Genomic DNA, 15472 nt, shown 5'->3' with positions numbered 1-15472 from the left:
TCAGATGTAGTGAGTATATTACCCTTACTATCCCTCACCCTGGTTACTGTACGATCTATTTTTTGTCTGCGTAATTTCATGGCCAGTCTGCGCCCTGCTTTATTGGTAAACTCATAAGTGCTACTTTTAATTCTAGATTGTAACAGACTTAGCTGCTCTGAGTAAATGGAGTCCAACTTAAGTCTCTCTCTCCTCAGTTCTTCTAATACTGCTGGTGATCTCCCAACCTTATGTTGTGCTTCTAGGCGCTGTATATTTCCCAGACAATTCGCCACTTGAGCTCTGCGGATTTTCGCTCTCTTACTTGCTAATTGTAGAAAATAACCTCTCGTGACTGCTTTCATTGCGTCCCATACCGTACTAAGGGGAGGCCCCGATTCCATGTTAAGCTCTAGATAGTCCTTCAAAACTCTCCTGCAACCCTCCACCACCTCTACCTCTTGGAGCATAGTCGTGTTGAGCGTCCACCTTTTTTCCTTAACCTCTGCCCTGATAGATGACAAAGTCACCCAAACTGGGGCATGATCGGACAAGGTCATACTACCTATCCCTGCTGTAGGGCCCCTTTCTACCAGCCCAATGTCCAGAAAAATACAGTCAATACGGGAATAGGAGTCATGAACAGATGAATAACATGTATAGTCCCGCTCCCCCCCGTGACTCACCCTCCACACATCCAACACACCCAAAGAGTATGCCAGTGCTCCTAATGCTATTGACTCCCTATTGTACCCAGAGCGGCTGACTCCTGACCTATCCAGTGCTGGGTCCATTACAGCATTAAAATCCCCACCCAGAATTAGGGGGCCCTGTACAAAAGTGGCAAGTATATTTTTTACCTTAGTGAAAAAGGCCCCTTGTTGTTCGTTCGGGGCGTACACAGAGGCCAGGGTTAGGTCTACTTGGTCAAGCACTATGTGCACAAACAAGAACCTTCCCCCGGGATCTCGTTTAATCTGCATTATCTGCGCCGCCACCGATGCATGTAGCATCACCGCCACCCCTCTCTTTGACCCTTCAGCAGAGGAAGCAAAAAGAATGAGTGGATAATTGGGGTGGGAGAGGAGTTTTTCGTGCTTACGGCGAAGGTGCGTTTCCTGTAATAATACTATTTGCGGCTTTAGGTGCATCAGCTCCTTAAAAGGTTTTTGCCTTTTCTGAGGCATATTCAGGCCCCTGACATTGTAGGACATAATCTTTAGATCAGTACTCATATATATTTAGTAACAAGGTCCACCGCATTTCCTGCCAGTGAATCCAGCCCACATAGAGGCAGGCCACGTTTTCCAAGCAATAGGCTGGACCTAACCTTCCCTCCCACCCCTTATCTCCCTTTTCCCCCACTGAAACACCAACCAGAGGACACATTTCCCCTGAATGGGAATGGAGAAAGCAACCCATCAATTCCTGACAGCCCAGCCCTCATCCCGCCCCCGCTCCCCCAACCCCACCCCCTTCCATATTATAACACCCCAATCATAACATAACACCTCACAGCTCACTACATTCGGCCACAAGTCACTCGTACCTATATTCCCTCCCTCCCTCCACCCTCTGTTCCCTCCCCTCCCCTCCCCTCCAGACACTCCCCAGAACCTTCTTACAGCCCCACTACTCATACCCCAAAGCCCAGGCTTCAGGCAAGGCCTTACCCATCACAACAAAACAGTTAAGTCTCCCCGGTAAAACTCCAGTTCCCTTGTTACTGTCCAAAAACTCACAAAGTCTCAACTCAAGCTTGTCCCCTGAATTAACAGTTCCTTCAAACCTTCCTTGGGGTAGATCAGATCTCCTCTGCTCCTCCACGTCTTTTCGGGTTGCGCCGGTTAACAGAATCGGGGACCCGCTTCCAACCTTGCAGCTTTGCCTTTGTGGCTGGTGCCATTGTCCCCTGCGGCACGCTCGATGATACCAGGCCCGCTTCATGAAGGGTCCCCCATACTTCTTTCAGCGACTGAGCTCTATGCTTAGCTCCTTGCAGTGTGTATAGGAGCGAAAAGGGAAACCCCCATCTATAGGGGATGTGCTCTTTGGCTAATATTTCCAGGGCCGGCTTCATCAGATGTCTTTGTTGCAACGTGAATTGTGAAAGATCCTGGTACACTGATATTTTAGCTCCAGAATACTCAAAGTCCTGCACCTTCCGCGCTAGATTAAAGATCTTCTCTTTCACCTCGTACTTGTGAAATCTTGTGATGATATCCCGCACTTTATTGTCCTGCCTTTTGCCAAGTGCTCTATGCACCCTGTCCAGAACAATCTCCACCGCTCCATCCTCTGGGCCCAATAGTGCCGCACACAGGGTTCTCACGATCTGCGGGACATCCTCGATCTCACCGCTTTCGGGCACCCCTCGAAACCTTAGGTTGTTCCTCCTGCTTCTGTTTTCTAGATCGTCAATTTTGTATTCCAGCTCAGCATTTTTCTTTGCCAAGTCTTGAAAGTGTGTCTCGTGGGCAATCAGGGTTTCAGCATGCTCATCCATTCTTGTTTCAACATCCTCTACCCTGCCCCCTAACTCGCGCAAGTCCGTGCTTAGCGCTTCCATGCGGTCGAGGATCTCGTCCTTCGATCCCTTGATATCCTCTTGAATTTTCGACAAAAGCTGGCGAAACTCGACGGAGACGCCTTTTTTCTTATTAGGAGGCTGCCGCGATTCGGCCAGGGATAGCGCTGAGTCCGAGTCAGACTGAGACGCGTGCGCCACAGATTCATGGCGCTTAGACACCCGGCTAGGCCCTCCTCCCGATGGCCGCTCTGCTTCTTTATTTCGCACCGCAGCTGATTTACTCATTGTTGCTGGCGCTTTGTTGATCTCGTCTCTCGTTTTCCAGTCAAGTACAGACCCGGGGACCGCTTGTAAATGCTTTTTTGAAGTCCGGGGAGCGGGGAGCTCAAGAACTAGGCTGCCATTCTGTAGGATGACGTCACTTCCTCCTTCCATATTATTCTTAACACTTGTTAGAACATAATAAGTTTTAGTAATTTGAGGGAGAGAGCTAACGTCCAGATGAAATGTTGGAAGTGTATAATTGATATTTTACAACAGCAGAAATCGGTGAACAATAAAGAACATTTAAAAGTCACAAATTAAAAATCACCCAAACCCACCTCTCCCCTCCCTCCGCTCTCTATCTCAGTAAATGGCACCCTCATCCTCCCAGTCTCATCTGCCCGCAACCTCTGAGTCATCTTCGACTCCTCCCTTTCCTTCTCCGCACATATCCAGCAGATAGCCAAGACCTGTCGCTGCTTTCTCTATAACATCAGCAAAATTTGCCCTTTCCTCAGCGACCCTCCAGACCGGTCAAGACGCGTGGGTTATGCACTCCTACCTGCAGAGGGAGACTGAGAAAACACTGAGCTTTGGATACTGTATATATAACCTGTGCAGTACACCCACTAGCCAGTATTTTCTCAGTCTCAGCAGAGGTAGAAGGACAGCCTGTGCAGTCTTCACTGGTCTGGTGAGGTAGTTTTCCTCATAGGAAGTAAGAATTGGGTTGTTTGTTCCAATTTGGTTCATTCTGTGTCTCCCTGTACGTGGATAATACGAAAAAAAAAAAAAAAAAGTGTGCTTCGGGGCCCTGGGTCCGGTGGGGCCCAGTGTTTCCCCTGGGGTGTTACACCTGTGTTGCGGGTCCCTCCCCCTAAGCTGCTCTCCATCTCTGAATCAGTGGCAGCTCTGTGCCTCGGCTGCTTTCTCTGTACTGGAGCCTTGAGTGCCTCACAATTTTCAGCTGCCAGCAGTGTTCTGGGCCTTTAAGAGCCTTTTATTATTTATTTAGTGCGGAACGGAAGGGGAGTTCAGTTCCCTGCACTAGACGGGAGAGCAGTGCGAAGTTGCTTAACAGGGTATTTGGCGCGAAGGCGGACTGTGTGTGTGTTTTATTATGACCGGCAAGCTGCTTCGATGTCGCGCCTGTTCGCGGCGGGGGTTAGAGACGGCGGGCGGTCAGTGTCGCCTCTGTGGTGAGCCTAAACAGGCGATTTCGGCTCCCCCCGTGTTGGCCGCGGAAGTTCCGACGGGATCGCCGGTTTTGGTGTCAGCGGGATCGCAGGCAGGCGCGATGTCGGCGGTTGCAGTTTCGGCGGGAACGGCCGCCATTTTGAATCAGGCGCAATCCGCGGATGCGCCGAGTGTAGGGCCAGCTTCCTCCGGTTTAGGGCAGAAAGTTCCCTCGGAGGGCTCAGGAAGTGTCGGTTTTCGGAAGACCCAATAGGTATTGAGGAGGAGGTAGAGGGGTTTGAAGACCCCTCTGTTGTCAGAATCTTCCATAGGGATGAGCTGGCGGAGCTCATAGACCAGGTCACGGTGACACTTAAGTTTGAGCCTGAGGTGCCCGTGGGTGAATCTGGACAGGACCCTTTGGTAAAGGGTATTCACAGTAAGGCGCGGTCCTTTCCTATGAACAAGGACCTCCGGGAGATGATTTCCCAGGAGTGGAAGTCACCGGATGCTCCATGCAAGGTCTCTAAGGCAATGGCGCGGCTCTATCCTCTTCCTCAGCAGGACAAAGATTCCTTGAAGGCCCCTACGGTAGATGCAGTGGTTACAGCAGTGACTAGAGCGACGGCTATCCCGGTAGACGGCGGAGCCGCTCTCCGCGACCCCCAGGATAGGAGGGTTGACGCCTTCCTTAAGCGTAGTTTTGATTTGTCGGCGCTCGCGCTCCAGGCCTCTGTATGTGGGGGCCTGGTAGCCCGAGCATGTTTTCGCTGGGCCGAGAAACTCCTGGATGAGTCAGTGGAGGTTGGGGCCTCCGGAGTTCAGGAATTAGCCAAGCTCGAGATGGGTTCGTCTTTCTTGTCGGATGCCCTTTATGATTTGTTGAGGGCGTCCGCCAAGAATATGGCTATGATAGTTGGAGCGCGTAGGGCCCTATGGCTGAGAGGTTGGGTCGCGGATGCGGCTTCTAAAGCGAAGTTGTGTTCTCTTCCCTTTAAGGGAACCATGCTCTTTGGAGAGGATTTGGACAATTTGGTGAAAGGCCTTAGTGATGCTAAGATTCCTCGCCTGCCGGATTTACGTCCCAAGTTGGGCACCAGGGGGGTGTCTGCTCGTGGTCGTTTTGCTGAGGCCCGGCGGTATAGGCCGGGACGGACTAGTGGGTCTTTTAGAGGACGTTTTTTTCAGTGCACCCAGTCCTTTCGAGGGAATCGTCGCGGAGGGCGTGACTTTGCCTCGAGAGGACAGTCTTCCGGACGGAATGTGCAATGAAGGTGTGCGGACCCAGGCTCTGGTACGAGTAGGGGCTCGGCTGAGTTGGTTTTACCAGAGCTGGGTCCAAATCACGTCCGATCAGTGGGTTCTCGAGGTGATTCGAGATGGTTATGCGCTGGAATTCGAAGAGTCGCCTCCCGAGAGGTTTCTGGAGTCCTCGTGTCATTCAAGAATCAAGAAAGCAGCAGTTCGAGACACGTTGCGTCGCCTTCTTGCCCTGGGAGCAGTGGTTCCTGTTCCTCCCACGCAGAGATGCTTAGGGTGCTATTCGATCTATTTTGTAGTACCAAAGAAGGAGGATGCCTGGCGTCCGGTGTTGGATCTCAAGGGAGTCAATTCAGCGCTCAAGGTTCCCTCTTTTCGCATGGAGACGTTGCGGTCCGTTATTGTCGCGGTGCGGCAGGGAGAGTTTCTGACGTCGCTGGATTTGACGGAAGCTTATCTTCACATTCCCATTCGGACGGCGCATCAGCGTTTTCTGCGCTTTGTGGTCTTAGGAAAGCATTTTCAGTTTTGTGCTCTTCCCTTCGGGCTAGCAACAGCTCCCCGCACCTTTTCCAAGGTCATGGTAGTAGTGGCGGCGGCTTTGCGGAGACAGGGCGTTTTGGTGCACCCGTATCTGGACGATTGGTTGATTCGGGCCAAGTCTCAGGCGGAGAGCGAAGTGGCTACAGCGCGAGTGGTAGCCTTGCTGGAATCGCTTGGTTGGGTAGTGAACCACAGCAAGAGCCATCTCGTCCCGTCCCAATCTCTCGAGTATCTAGGAGTGCGCTTCGAGACGCTCAACGGTTGAGTGGTGTTGCCGGCTCTTCAGATCCGCAAGTTACAGGATCAGATTCGTCACTTCCTGGCGGGGGACAGACCGACAGCGCGTGCTTACCTTCAGGTTTTGGGCATGATGGCAGCAACTATAGAGGTGGTTCCCTGGGCCAGAGCGCACATGCGACAGTTACAGTCGGCACTTCTCAGTCGGTGGTCTCAATCGCAGGGGTTGGAGATGCGTTTGCCTCTGACTGCTCTTCCGCGTCTCAGCCTCCGTTGGTGGCTAGACGCTCGAAACCTAGTGAAGGGAATGCCATTGGAAGCTCCAGAATGGGTAATTCTCACCACGGATGCCAGCCTGTCCGGTTGGGGGGCTCATTGTCTCGGTCAGGTGGCGCAGGGACGGTGGTCTCAGGAGGAAGCCCAGTGGTCCATCAACCGGTTGGAGACACGGGCCATTCGTTTGGCTCTTCAGTATTTACAGACTCTGCTTCAAGGCAAGGCTGTCAGAGTTCTCTGCGACAATGCCACGGCCGTAGCATACGTCAATCGGCAAGGGGGCACAAAGAGTCGAGCAGTCGCAGAGGAAGCAGCGCAGTTGTGCCAGTGGGCGGAACTTCATCTTCAGGCCTTGTCGGCAGTTCATGTGGCCGGGGTGGACAACGTAGACGCCGATTATCTGAGCAGACATACTCTAGACCCCGGGGAATGGGCTCTTCATCGATTGGTTTTCAATCGCATTGTGTCGGTGTGGGGGATTCCAGTGATGGATCTCATGGCAACGGCATGCAATGCGCAAGTGCGGCGGTTCTTCAGTCGCAGAAGGGACCCGTGGTCGGAAGGAATCGACGCCCTGCTGCTGCCGTGGCCTCAGGAGTTGCTGTACGTGTTCCCTCCGTGGCCGTTAGTGGGGAGAGTAGTTCAACGCATCGAACGTCACCCGGGTCGGGTGATTCTGATAGCTCCAAATTGGCCGCGTCGCCCGTGGTACGGAGATCTGGTGCGTCTGGCGGTGGCGGAACCCCTGCCATTGACAGAGACAGTGTTGTTGTATCAAGGTCCCATCACTCTCCCAGATCCTGCTCAGTTCTCGCTTATGGCTTGGCTCTTGAAAGGAGCAAGTTGAGGAAGAAAGGTTTTTCTTCCAGAGTTGTTGCTACGATGTTGAGTTCCCGGAGGCAGTCCACTTCACTGGCGTACGTTCGAGTCTGGAGGCTTTTTGAGCACTGGTGCCTGGCTCGGAATTTGAGGGCTATACACGCTTCGGTCGCGGATGTGTTAGAATTTTTGCAGGATGGTCTGGACAAGGGGCTGGCCTTGTCTACTTTGAAGGTTCAGGTGGCAGCCTTGTCTTGTTTTCGTGGCAAGGTTCAAGGTAAGTCGTTGGCTTCGTCTCCGGATGTGATTCGATTTTTGAAGGGAGTGAAATTGCTTCGGCCTCCGCAACGCTGGCTGGTTCCTCCGTGGGATTTGAATCTGGTTTTGGAAGCGTTAATTCGGCCTCCGTTTGAGCCTTTGGCTTCGGCTACGGACAAGGATCTATCCTTAAAGACGGTGTTTTTGGTAGCCATTTCATCAGCGCGCAGAGTTTCGGAACTCCAGGCTTTGTCTTGTAGGACGCCCTTCTTGTCTTTTTCCAAGGAAAGGGTTTCTCTGCGACCGGTGCCCTCCTTTTTGCCCAAGGTAGTGTCCGACTTTCATGTGAATCAGGTCATTTCTCTGCCAGTCTTAGGGAATCTAGCTGGAGACTCGGAACAGCGTCGACTGGCGAAGTTGGACGTGAAGCGAGTGTTGCGGTGTTATCTATCTAGAACTCGAGAGTTCAGAACATCTGATCGGCTGTTCGTTCTTTTGGCGGTTCTAAAAAGGGAGTGGCTGCGTCCAAGGCAACGATAGCTCGGTGGTTGAAGGAGGCGATTGCGTCTGCTTACGTCTTGAAGGGTCGTACGGTACCTAAGGGTTTTTCGGCTCATTCCACCAGGGGAGTAGCAGCCTCTTGGGCGGAAAGTAGTATGCTTCCTCCTCTAGAGATTTGTCGGGCGGCAGTCTGGTCCTCTCTGCATTTGTTTGTTAAACATTATCGGATTGATGTTCATTCTAAAGAGGAGGCAGGTTTTGGGGCTGCTGTGTTGACCTCTGGCCTAAGGGGGTCCCACCCGTAGAGATTTACTGCTTTGGTACGTCCCACGCGTCTTGACCGGTCTGGAGGGTCGCTGAGGAAGGTGAAATTAGATCTTACCTGCTAATTTTCTTTCCTCTAGACCCTCCAGACCGGTCAAGAGCCCGCCCGGTGGTTTTCTGTAGGCCAGGAGGTAAACTTTAGTAATTGGATATCTCTTGGCAGCTGATGATTGTAGTTTACATAATTCAGACTCTTGTTTTTTTCAGATAATTGTTAGTATGAGTCTGAATCAGGTGTGGTTGGATAGCCCACCTGTGGAAGCACAAACGGAACTCAGTGAGTAAAACAGATAAAAAGAACATAAAGTTGTTCTTCCATTTGGCAATGTCCACGTACAGGGTTGATAGTTTTGGTTAGTGTTTTAGTTTCTCTGCTTTGTTACGGTTATACTGGCTAGTGGGTGTACTGCACAGGTTATATATACAGTATCCAAAGCTCAGTGTTTTCTCAGTCTCCCTCTGCTGGTAGGAGTGCATAACCCACGCGTCTTGACCGGTCTGGAGGGTCTAGAGGAAAGAAAATTAGCAGGTAAGATCTAATTTCACCTTCCTCTCTGAGCACACCACCCAAACTCTCGTCCACGCTCTCGTTACCTCTCGCCTTGACTACTGCAACCTACTCCTCACTGACCTCCCACTTAGCCATCTATTCCCCCTTCAATCCGTTCAGAACTCTGCTGCGCGTCTTATCTTCCGCCTAGACCGATATACTCATATCACCCCTCTCCTCAAGTCACTTCACTGGCTTCCGATCAGGTACCGCATACAGTTCAAGCTTCTCCTACTAACCTACAAATGCACTCAATCTGCTGCCCCCCACTACCTCTCTACCCTTATCTCCCCGTACGCTCCTACCCGAAACCTCCGCTCACAGGACAGATAGTGTAAGCCAGTTTGTGGGGGTTTAACTACATAGGAACCTATAGGGCCCTGCACTTGTGCACTCTGGGGCTGTTCCATATTCCTCGCTTCTCCTACCTCTTCCCCATTTCATCCAATCTCATCCAAGAAAGGAAAAATAAACCCACAAACTACCCTAATATATGGAAAGTAACATTCCAGAATCTTCACACTGATGTAAAATCTTGATGTCTCCAAAGGGGCTTGGCCATGTCCCTTTGGACATGCGAGTTGACCAAGTCTCCAATAAATACATTTCAGCTTCATAATCACAGCTGGTTGCACAATTCATGAAAGTCTTACTTGATATAAAACCCCTTTAGAAAAGCCCCATGTATCTTTTGGACTTAAATATAGGCCTCTCTTCAAGTCTATTTATTTATTTATTTGTAGCATTTGTATCCCACATTTTCCCACCCATTTGCAGGCTCAATGTGGCTTACATTTGCCGTAATAGCGATTGCCATTCCGGACTACAAATATGCACATGGTTTTGCAATCAAGTGCGTACAGACATGGTGGAAGAATGCATTGTGATCTTGCGTACATATTAGTACATGGTTTTGCAATCAAGTGCGTACAGACATGGTGGAAGAATGCATTGTGATCTTGTGTATGTGTCGGCATTGTGTAGTTGCTCAGGTGAGGACTTTAGGGTGAGAGTATTAGTGTATGGCGGTGAGGTTAGTCGGCATTTTGTGGTTGCATAGTAGTCGATATTAGATTAGAAGTGGTCTTATTTGTTCATTAAGGTAATTGAGTTTGCTCGGTCGCGTGATTAAGGTCGGTCCAATCTTACTACTACTACTACTACTATTTAACATTTCTAGAGTGCTACAAAGTGTACGCAGCGCTGTACAAACACAGAAGAAAGACAGTCCCTGCTCAAAGAGCTTACAATCTAATAGACAAAAAGTAAAGCATTTAAATTTAAAATATTTAAGCAGTCTTAATCTTCATTCTTATTGTTTGGTAATTAGGACGGTTGTTTGTTGTATGCCTTCTTGAATAAGTCAGTTTTCAGTAATTTTCGGAAGATGGTTAACTCTTGCGTTGTCTTTATGGTCTTCGGAAGTGAGTTCCATAGCTGCGTGCAAATGTAGGAGAAGCTGGTTGTGTAAGTGGACTTGTATTTTAATCCTTTGCATTTGGGGTAATGGAGGTTGAGGAACGTACGTGCTGATCTTTTTGCATTCCTAGCAGGCAAGTCTATAAGGTCTGTCATATAGGCCGGAGCATCCCCATGTATAATTTTGTGGACCATTGTACATACTTTGAACGCAATTCATTCTTTTAGAGGGAGCCAGTGCAGTTTTTCTCTTAGGGCTTTGGCGCTTTCGTATTTTGCTTTCCTGAATACAAGTCTAGCTGCTGTATTTTGGGCTGTTTGCAGCTTCTTAATGATTTGTTCTTTTCAACCTGCGTAAATTGCGTTACAGTAGTCTAAGTGGCTCAGCACCATTGATTGTACTAGGCTGCGGAATATGTCCCTTGGGAAATAAGGTTTGATTCTTTTAAGTTTCCACATGGCGAACATTTTCTTTGTTGTATTTTTTGCATGAATTCATTATTTGGAGGCTATGTTGGATTTCTTTTGTAATTTCTGTTAGGTCATGCTTGAACAGGATGTATATCGTGACATCATCTGCGTAGATGTACGGGTTAAGGCCTTGGTTGGATAGCGATTTAGCTACAGGTGTCATCATTAGGTTGAATAAGGTTGGTGACAACGGTGATCCTTGTGGAACTCCACATTCTGGTGTCTGTGGTATTGACGTTTTTGATTTTGAGATCACTTGGTAGGTTCTAGCTTCTAGGAATCCTTGGAACCATTTTAGTACGTTTCCTCCAATCCCAAAGTAGTCTAGGATGTTCGAGAGTATTTGGTGGCTAACCATGTCAAGTCTCCTTTTAAACCTTAAGAAACAACAGCTTTTTGTGTTTAACTATGTTTTATTGATTTACGAGGAATATCTAATGCAGACGTTACAGAATAAAACTGTAACAATATCTGGCAGAAATAGCAGTATACAGATATAGCTAGTAAAGTAGAATATCCTCAATAAGGCTTGTAACAACTTGGAAATTATTCTTCCTCATAACTATCACCTCAGCTAGGAGAGTTAGTGAGGTTCAGACCTTGGAAGCATATACCCAATTCCGTTAGCACAAGGTTGTCCTTCAGATACATCCCAACTTTTTATCAAAGGTGGAAATAGCAAACAGTGCTTTACGGGGACTTTTGTGCATCTCCCTGTAAGACCAGAAACTAATTTCACAAAGGCCACTGTATTTTAAAGCTCCTATTGATATGAGCCAGATCTGAATCATTACTGTAGAGGTGAGAAGCTGTGACAGCTTTGTTTTTTTGTTTCTTTTTAAGATATCCAGTCTCCACATGGCTGTAGTGTATGCTGCTTTCATGTTTGGGACTTTGGATGAAGGGATGGAGGTAGTATTGCATCTGTTTTTTGAAGGGTTTGAACTGTAAGCTGGGCTATATGGGATTCAAAGGTTTCTATGTGGAGTGACAGGGATTCTGTAGTGACATTCAATTGTGCACAAGTGCTGAGATGGGTTCCTTTTTCTCTTTAGGTTTCACAAGCTGATCTGGGGGAGCTTTGGAGTTGGGCCCCCTGATTTCTCAGGGGTGATTGTAGGTGGAGGGGATAATGGAGTGATAACTTTGTACAATGCATCCCAGATCCTAACTTCAGGGAAAGAGCCTGTGATTGGACAGAGTCAGAAGCACACAGGTCCCGTGAGAGCTCTTGATTTGAATCCTTTTCAGGTACAGCATGAGAATTAATTGTTACAGAATGTGCATCACTAACCATAAAGAGATCCTGGCTCACTGGGATAGGGGGTCATTGAACTGAAATAATAACAATGTGAGATGTCTTAGTGTTCAGTATATGGTGGTGATCTTTGTTCCTCAGTATTCAGGCTTAGTAGGAAGTCACATTTTCATTGGTTGTGCTTAAAACTGCAGTACTGTAATGATCAATTGTTGTGTTGGGACACACATATTGTGATAATGTTCCTGCTAGATATGATCCTTAAATTATCCACGCTGTTTTCTAGGCCCTGTTCTTTCTATATGTTTATTTCTAGGTCTTCATTTTCTTTTCTTCTAAGAAAATGCATATTTTTTTATAAAGCTTTGGAAGACCGTTGTGCACCTCCATTTTCTGAGCACCTGTTCAGGATTTAAAACCTGTACTTGTGAGATCCTTTTTCAGTATTTACACTGTAGGTATATTATAGTGGCAGTGAGATGTTTTTGGTGCCTATTGACTTTGCAACACTCTGCTTTCTCCAAGGACAAGCAGGATTAATCAGCCACTTAAGTTACATCTGATGGCAGTGATGCAGAACTTCGTAAACGTTTAGCCAATGTGACCCCGTTTTAATGCTAAAAAAATTCACACAACCCTCAGATGACGACCAATATAAATTAGCAGGGTGGAAGGTTTTCCCCACCAAATTTCTCACTCCAGTCTGAGCTGATTCTTTCTCAACTTCCTCTGATCCCCTTGCTTTTTCAGTTTTCCTTACAGTAGGCATGTTCACAGTACTGAACTGTTAATACCTTTTCAGTTTAAACACCTGTTTTCTCATATAAAATGTGTTAAATGTAACATGAACTGCCTCCATTGTATGCAAATAGATCTCATGTATATTCATTGGTGAAATCCTGAAAAGCTTGACTGGGTTGTGGCCCTCGAGGACCGAGGTTACCTACCCCTGGTCTATAATAATAATTTTATCATCTTTCTAGGCTTTGGAATTAACATTATTGCAATATTCATTCCATTTGGAAAGGTGTCTTGGGTGATCATTTCTCTATAATAGCTTTTCAATGGTCCACATAATTTTTATAGTAATATAAAACTCCCCAGAAAACCCATCTGGTCCCAGAGTCTTATGCAATTTCAGTTGTTTAATTGTCTAATTTTTTTCAATTTCTGTAGGAGCGTTTTCTCCTCCGTTAGTTGCAGGGTAGTGACTCCATTTAACACCTGCATAGTCTCTGGAGCCAGTTTGAGCCAATAGTCAAAATATTTTGCAAAGAAATTAGCAATATCTTTTTACTCATTAAAACTGTCCACTCTCATCTTATACAACCTCTGTACATATTTTTCTTAGCCAGTGCCTTCACATTCTATCCAGGAATTTACCCAGCTTATCAAATCTAAACCATTTATAGGTAACTTCTTCTCATGTAGCAAATAATATTTAAGGCTACTTGGGTTGCTAGAAATTTCTTCTTCTTCTCTTTAGTCACTCAAATTGACACTTATCCTTTAATTGCTTTTTCAGCCTCACCACTCATCTCCCCACACTCATCTGGTTTGCCTCTTATACAGCTCTTAAGACAACTTTTGCTGTCTCCCAGAAGAGGATTGAGGTTTCCTTATGCTCCAGTCCCTTTTGTGTACCAAAAGTGGGAGGGATTTTGTTTGCATAATACAAATTAGGGTACAGATATTTAAGGAGAACCTATTTTCAAACATACCGATTCCTCATTGTCATCTCAAGCAGTTGTTTGGTCAAACATTTTTCCGTATACCATCCAGTTTACTCTGCTGAGCCTAGCTTGAACCACAAGTGCAATTTAGCAGAGGGATAAGGCTAGATTTCAAAGTGGGATAAAGATTCCCTAGTATCACACACCTTCCTGTGCTTGGTACATGTGATCTATTTTATGAGATTTAATTGTTCATTGACTGAAGTAGGAGATAAGAAGTTTAAATTTAATAAATATGTGTTGACTTCAATCATAGCAATATAATAAAATGATAGCAGATAAAGACCAGCATAACCCAGAAAGGTAGCCAGAGTTGTTTCTACATCTCCACATTGGTCCCTCCTCCAGTTTTGTCTTTGAGGTTGTAACTGAATCCTGGTGCAGTCTACCTTTCTCTGTTTGACATTTTAAAATTTGTAAGTTTTATTGTGAGTGGAAATGCTCTATACTTTTATTTCATCTTCATGCCATATGGGGAATCTCTGGATTTATCCTATACCTTTTTGAATTCCACCACCACCCACTGCTTCCTGTGGAAAAGCATTCGACATCTACCACCTTTTCTGTGAAAAAGTATTTCCTGATGTTGCTTTTATGTTTTCCTCTTTGCAATTTCATTTTCATGTCCCATAGGTCTATTACCTTTCCATTTTTAGAAAAGGTTGCTTTTGTTCCTTGCTATTTTCAAGAATGTAAATGTCTGTAGTCTATCTCCTGTATCCCTCTTCTCCTTCAAAGTATACATATTCAAGTCGTCTTCTTCATGTGTCTTCTGGCGCAAGCCCTATAACGTTCCCTTTGAATGGTTTGGAGCTAAGTGTTGAAGCTGGTTGTGCGTTATCTCCATTACCAAGATATGACAATATGTTTAGTTATGGTTCTCTGAAACCTCTTTGGTTGAATCCCCCTTCCTCATTTTAAATTGTCTTCCCTATTTTAAAGTTTAACGGTTTGTGTTCAGGATCAAAAGAACCATACATCAAACAACTGAACAGCAAGTGTAGGCAATGGCAGCAATCTGTTACATAATAATAAGCAGTCAAAAAAATAGTAAGTAATTGTCTTTCCTATTTTAAAAAATATAAAAATAGGTTTCACCCAACAAAAGTTCTCTCTTCTGTCCACTGGCTGCCATGTTGCTGCTGTTCTGTGTTTGAAAGTAGTTTCTAGCTAGGTTTTCCTACATGTATGGCAGCCTAATCTTGTTCTTTCTCAAAGAAAAGAAAATGGTTTATCTGTAGCTGGTAATCTTTGTAGACAACAGGTTAAACAGCCACACATACCCCCCCCCCCCCCCTTTTCCCTTTAAGGAGTTGGCTTGCTTAAACTCTAAAGAGATCCTTGTAGGCTTTTCCTGAGCTCTCTACTTAAAAGTTCTGTGTTGACATGGTCAGATGTCATCACCCACTTGTGTGGCGGCTTATCCTACTTGTTTGAGGTACAGGTAAGCAACTTTGTGTCTCCTGCATCTATGATGGAGAAAGTGGTTATGAAAGAAAAGCTTTCAAAAATGTCAGTCTTTTCCTTCTCTTCCCCCAAGTAAATGAAAATTCAGCCATGAAAAAAAAGAATGTGTATTCCAACTTTTATTGATACAGCTTATTAAAATACGTAGGTAGTACTGCTACTTTAGTGCTGTTCCATTTTGTTCTTTACAATTAAAAAAAAAAATACTGTGGTATAATTGCATCAACTTTAATACTTTGGGATTCCAGGTGGAGTTAGTCTACTAAAACCAGATTTAATGAGTTTTGTCAGCTTTATGCCTGCATGAGATAAATCTCTCACCTTCTCTCAAATACACTTGTGTGCACTCACTCACCGTCAAAAACCTAACAATCACTGTTAGTTCTTTGAGTAGTGCTTCCTGGCCA

General features: G+C 46.3%; 1 protein-coding gene across 10 annotated transcripts in view; it reads left to right on the top strand.

Annotated features, from left to right (window-relative positions):
* The window catches only part of SEC31B (SEC31 homolog B, COPII coat complex component), a 277304-nt gene that overhangs the window by 35103 nt on the left and 226729 nt on the right, over positions 1-15472 (top strand). For 8 of the 10 annotated variants that reach the window (XM_030203516.1, XM_030203517.1, XM_030203520.1 and 5 more), the window contains one exon: positions 11663-11858. The exons of 1 other annotated variant lie outside the window; for it this stretch is intronic. In XM_030203516.1, the coding sequence (XP_030059376.1) occupies positions 11663-11858 (196 nt within the window). Of the gene's footprint in view, positions 1-11448; positions 11520-11662; positions 11859-15472 lie in introns of those variants that run through there. One more of the 10 variants, XM_030203521.1, reaches the window with a different exon arrangement.

This window comes from Microcaecilia unicolor, chromosome 5 (genome assembly GCF_901765095.1).
Source record: "Microcaecilia unicolor chromosome 5, aMicUni1.1, whole genome shotgun sequence".
Taxonomy (NCBI): Eukaryota; Metazoa; Chordata; class Amphibia; order Gymnophiona; family Siphonopidae; genus Microcaecilia; species Microcaecilia unicolor.
Note: the sequence above shows the minus strand (reverse complement) of the source record. Positions and strands in the feature narration are given on the sequence as shown.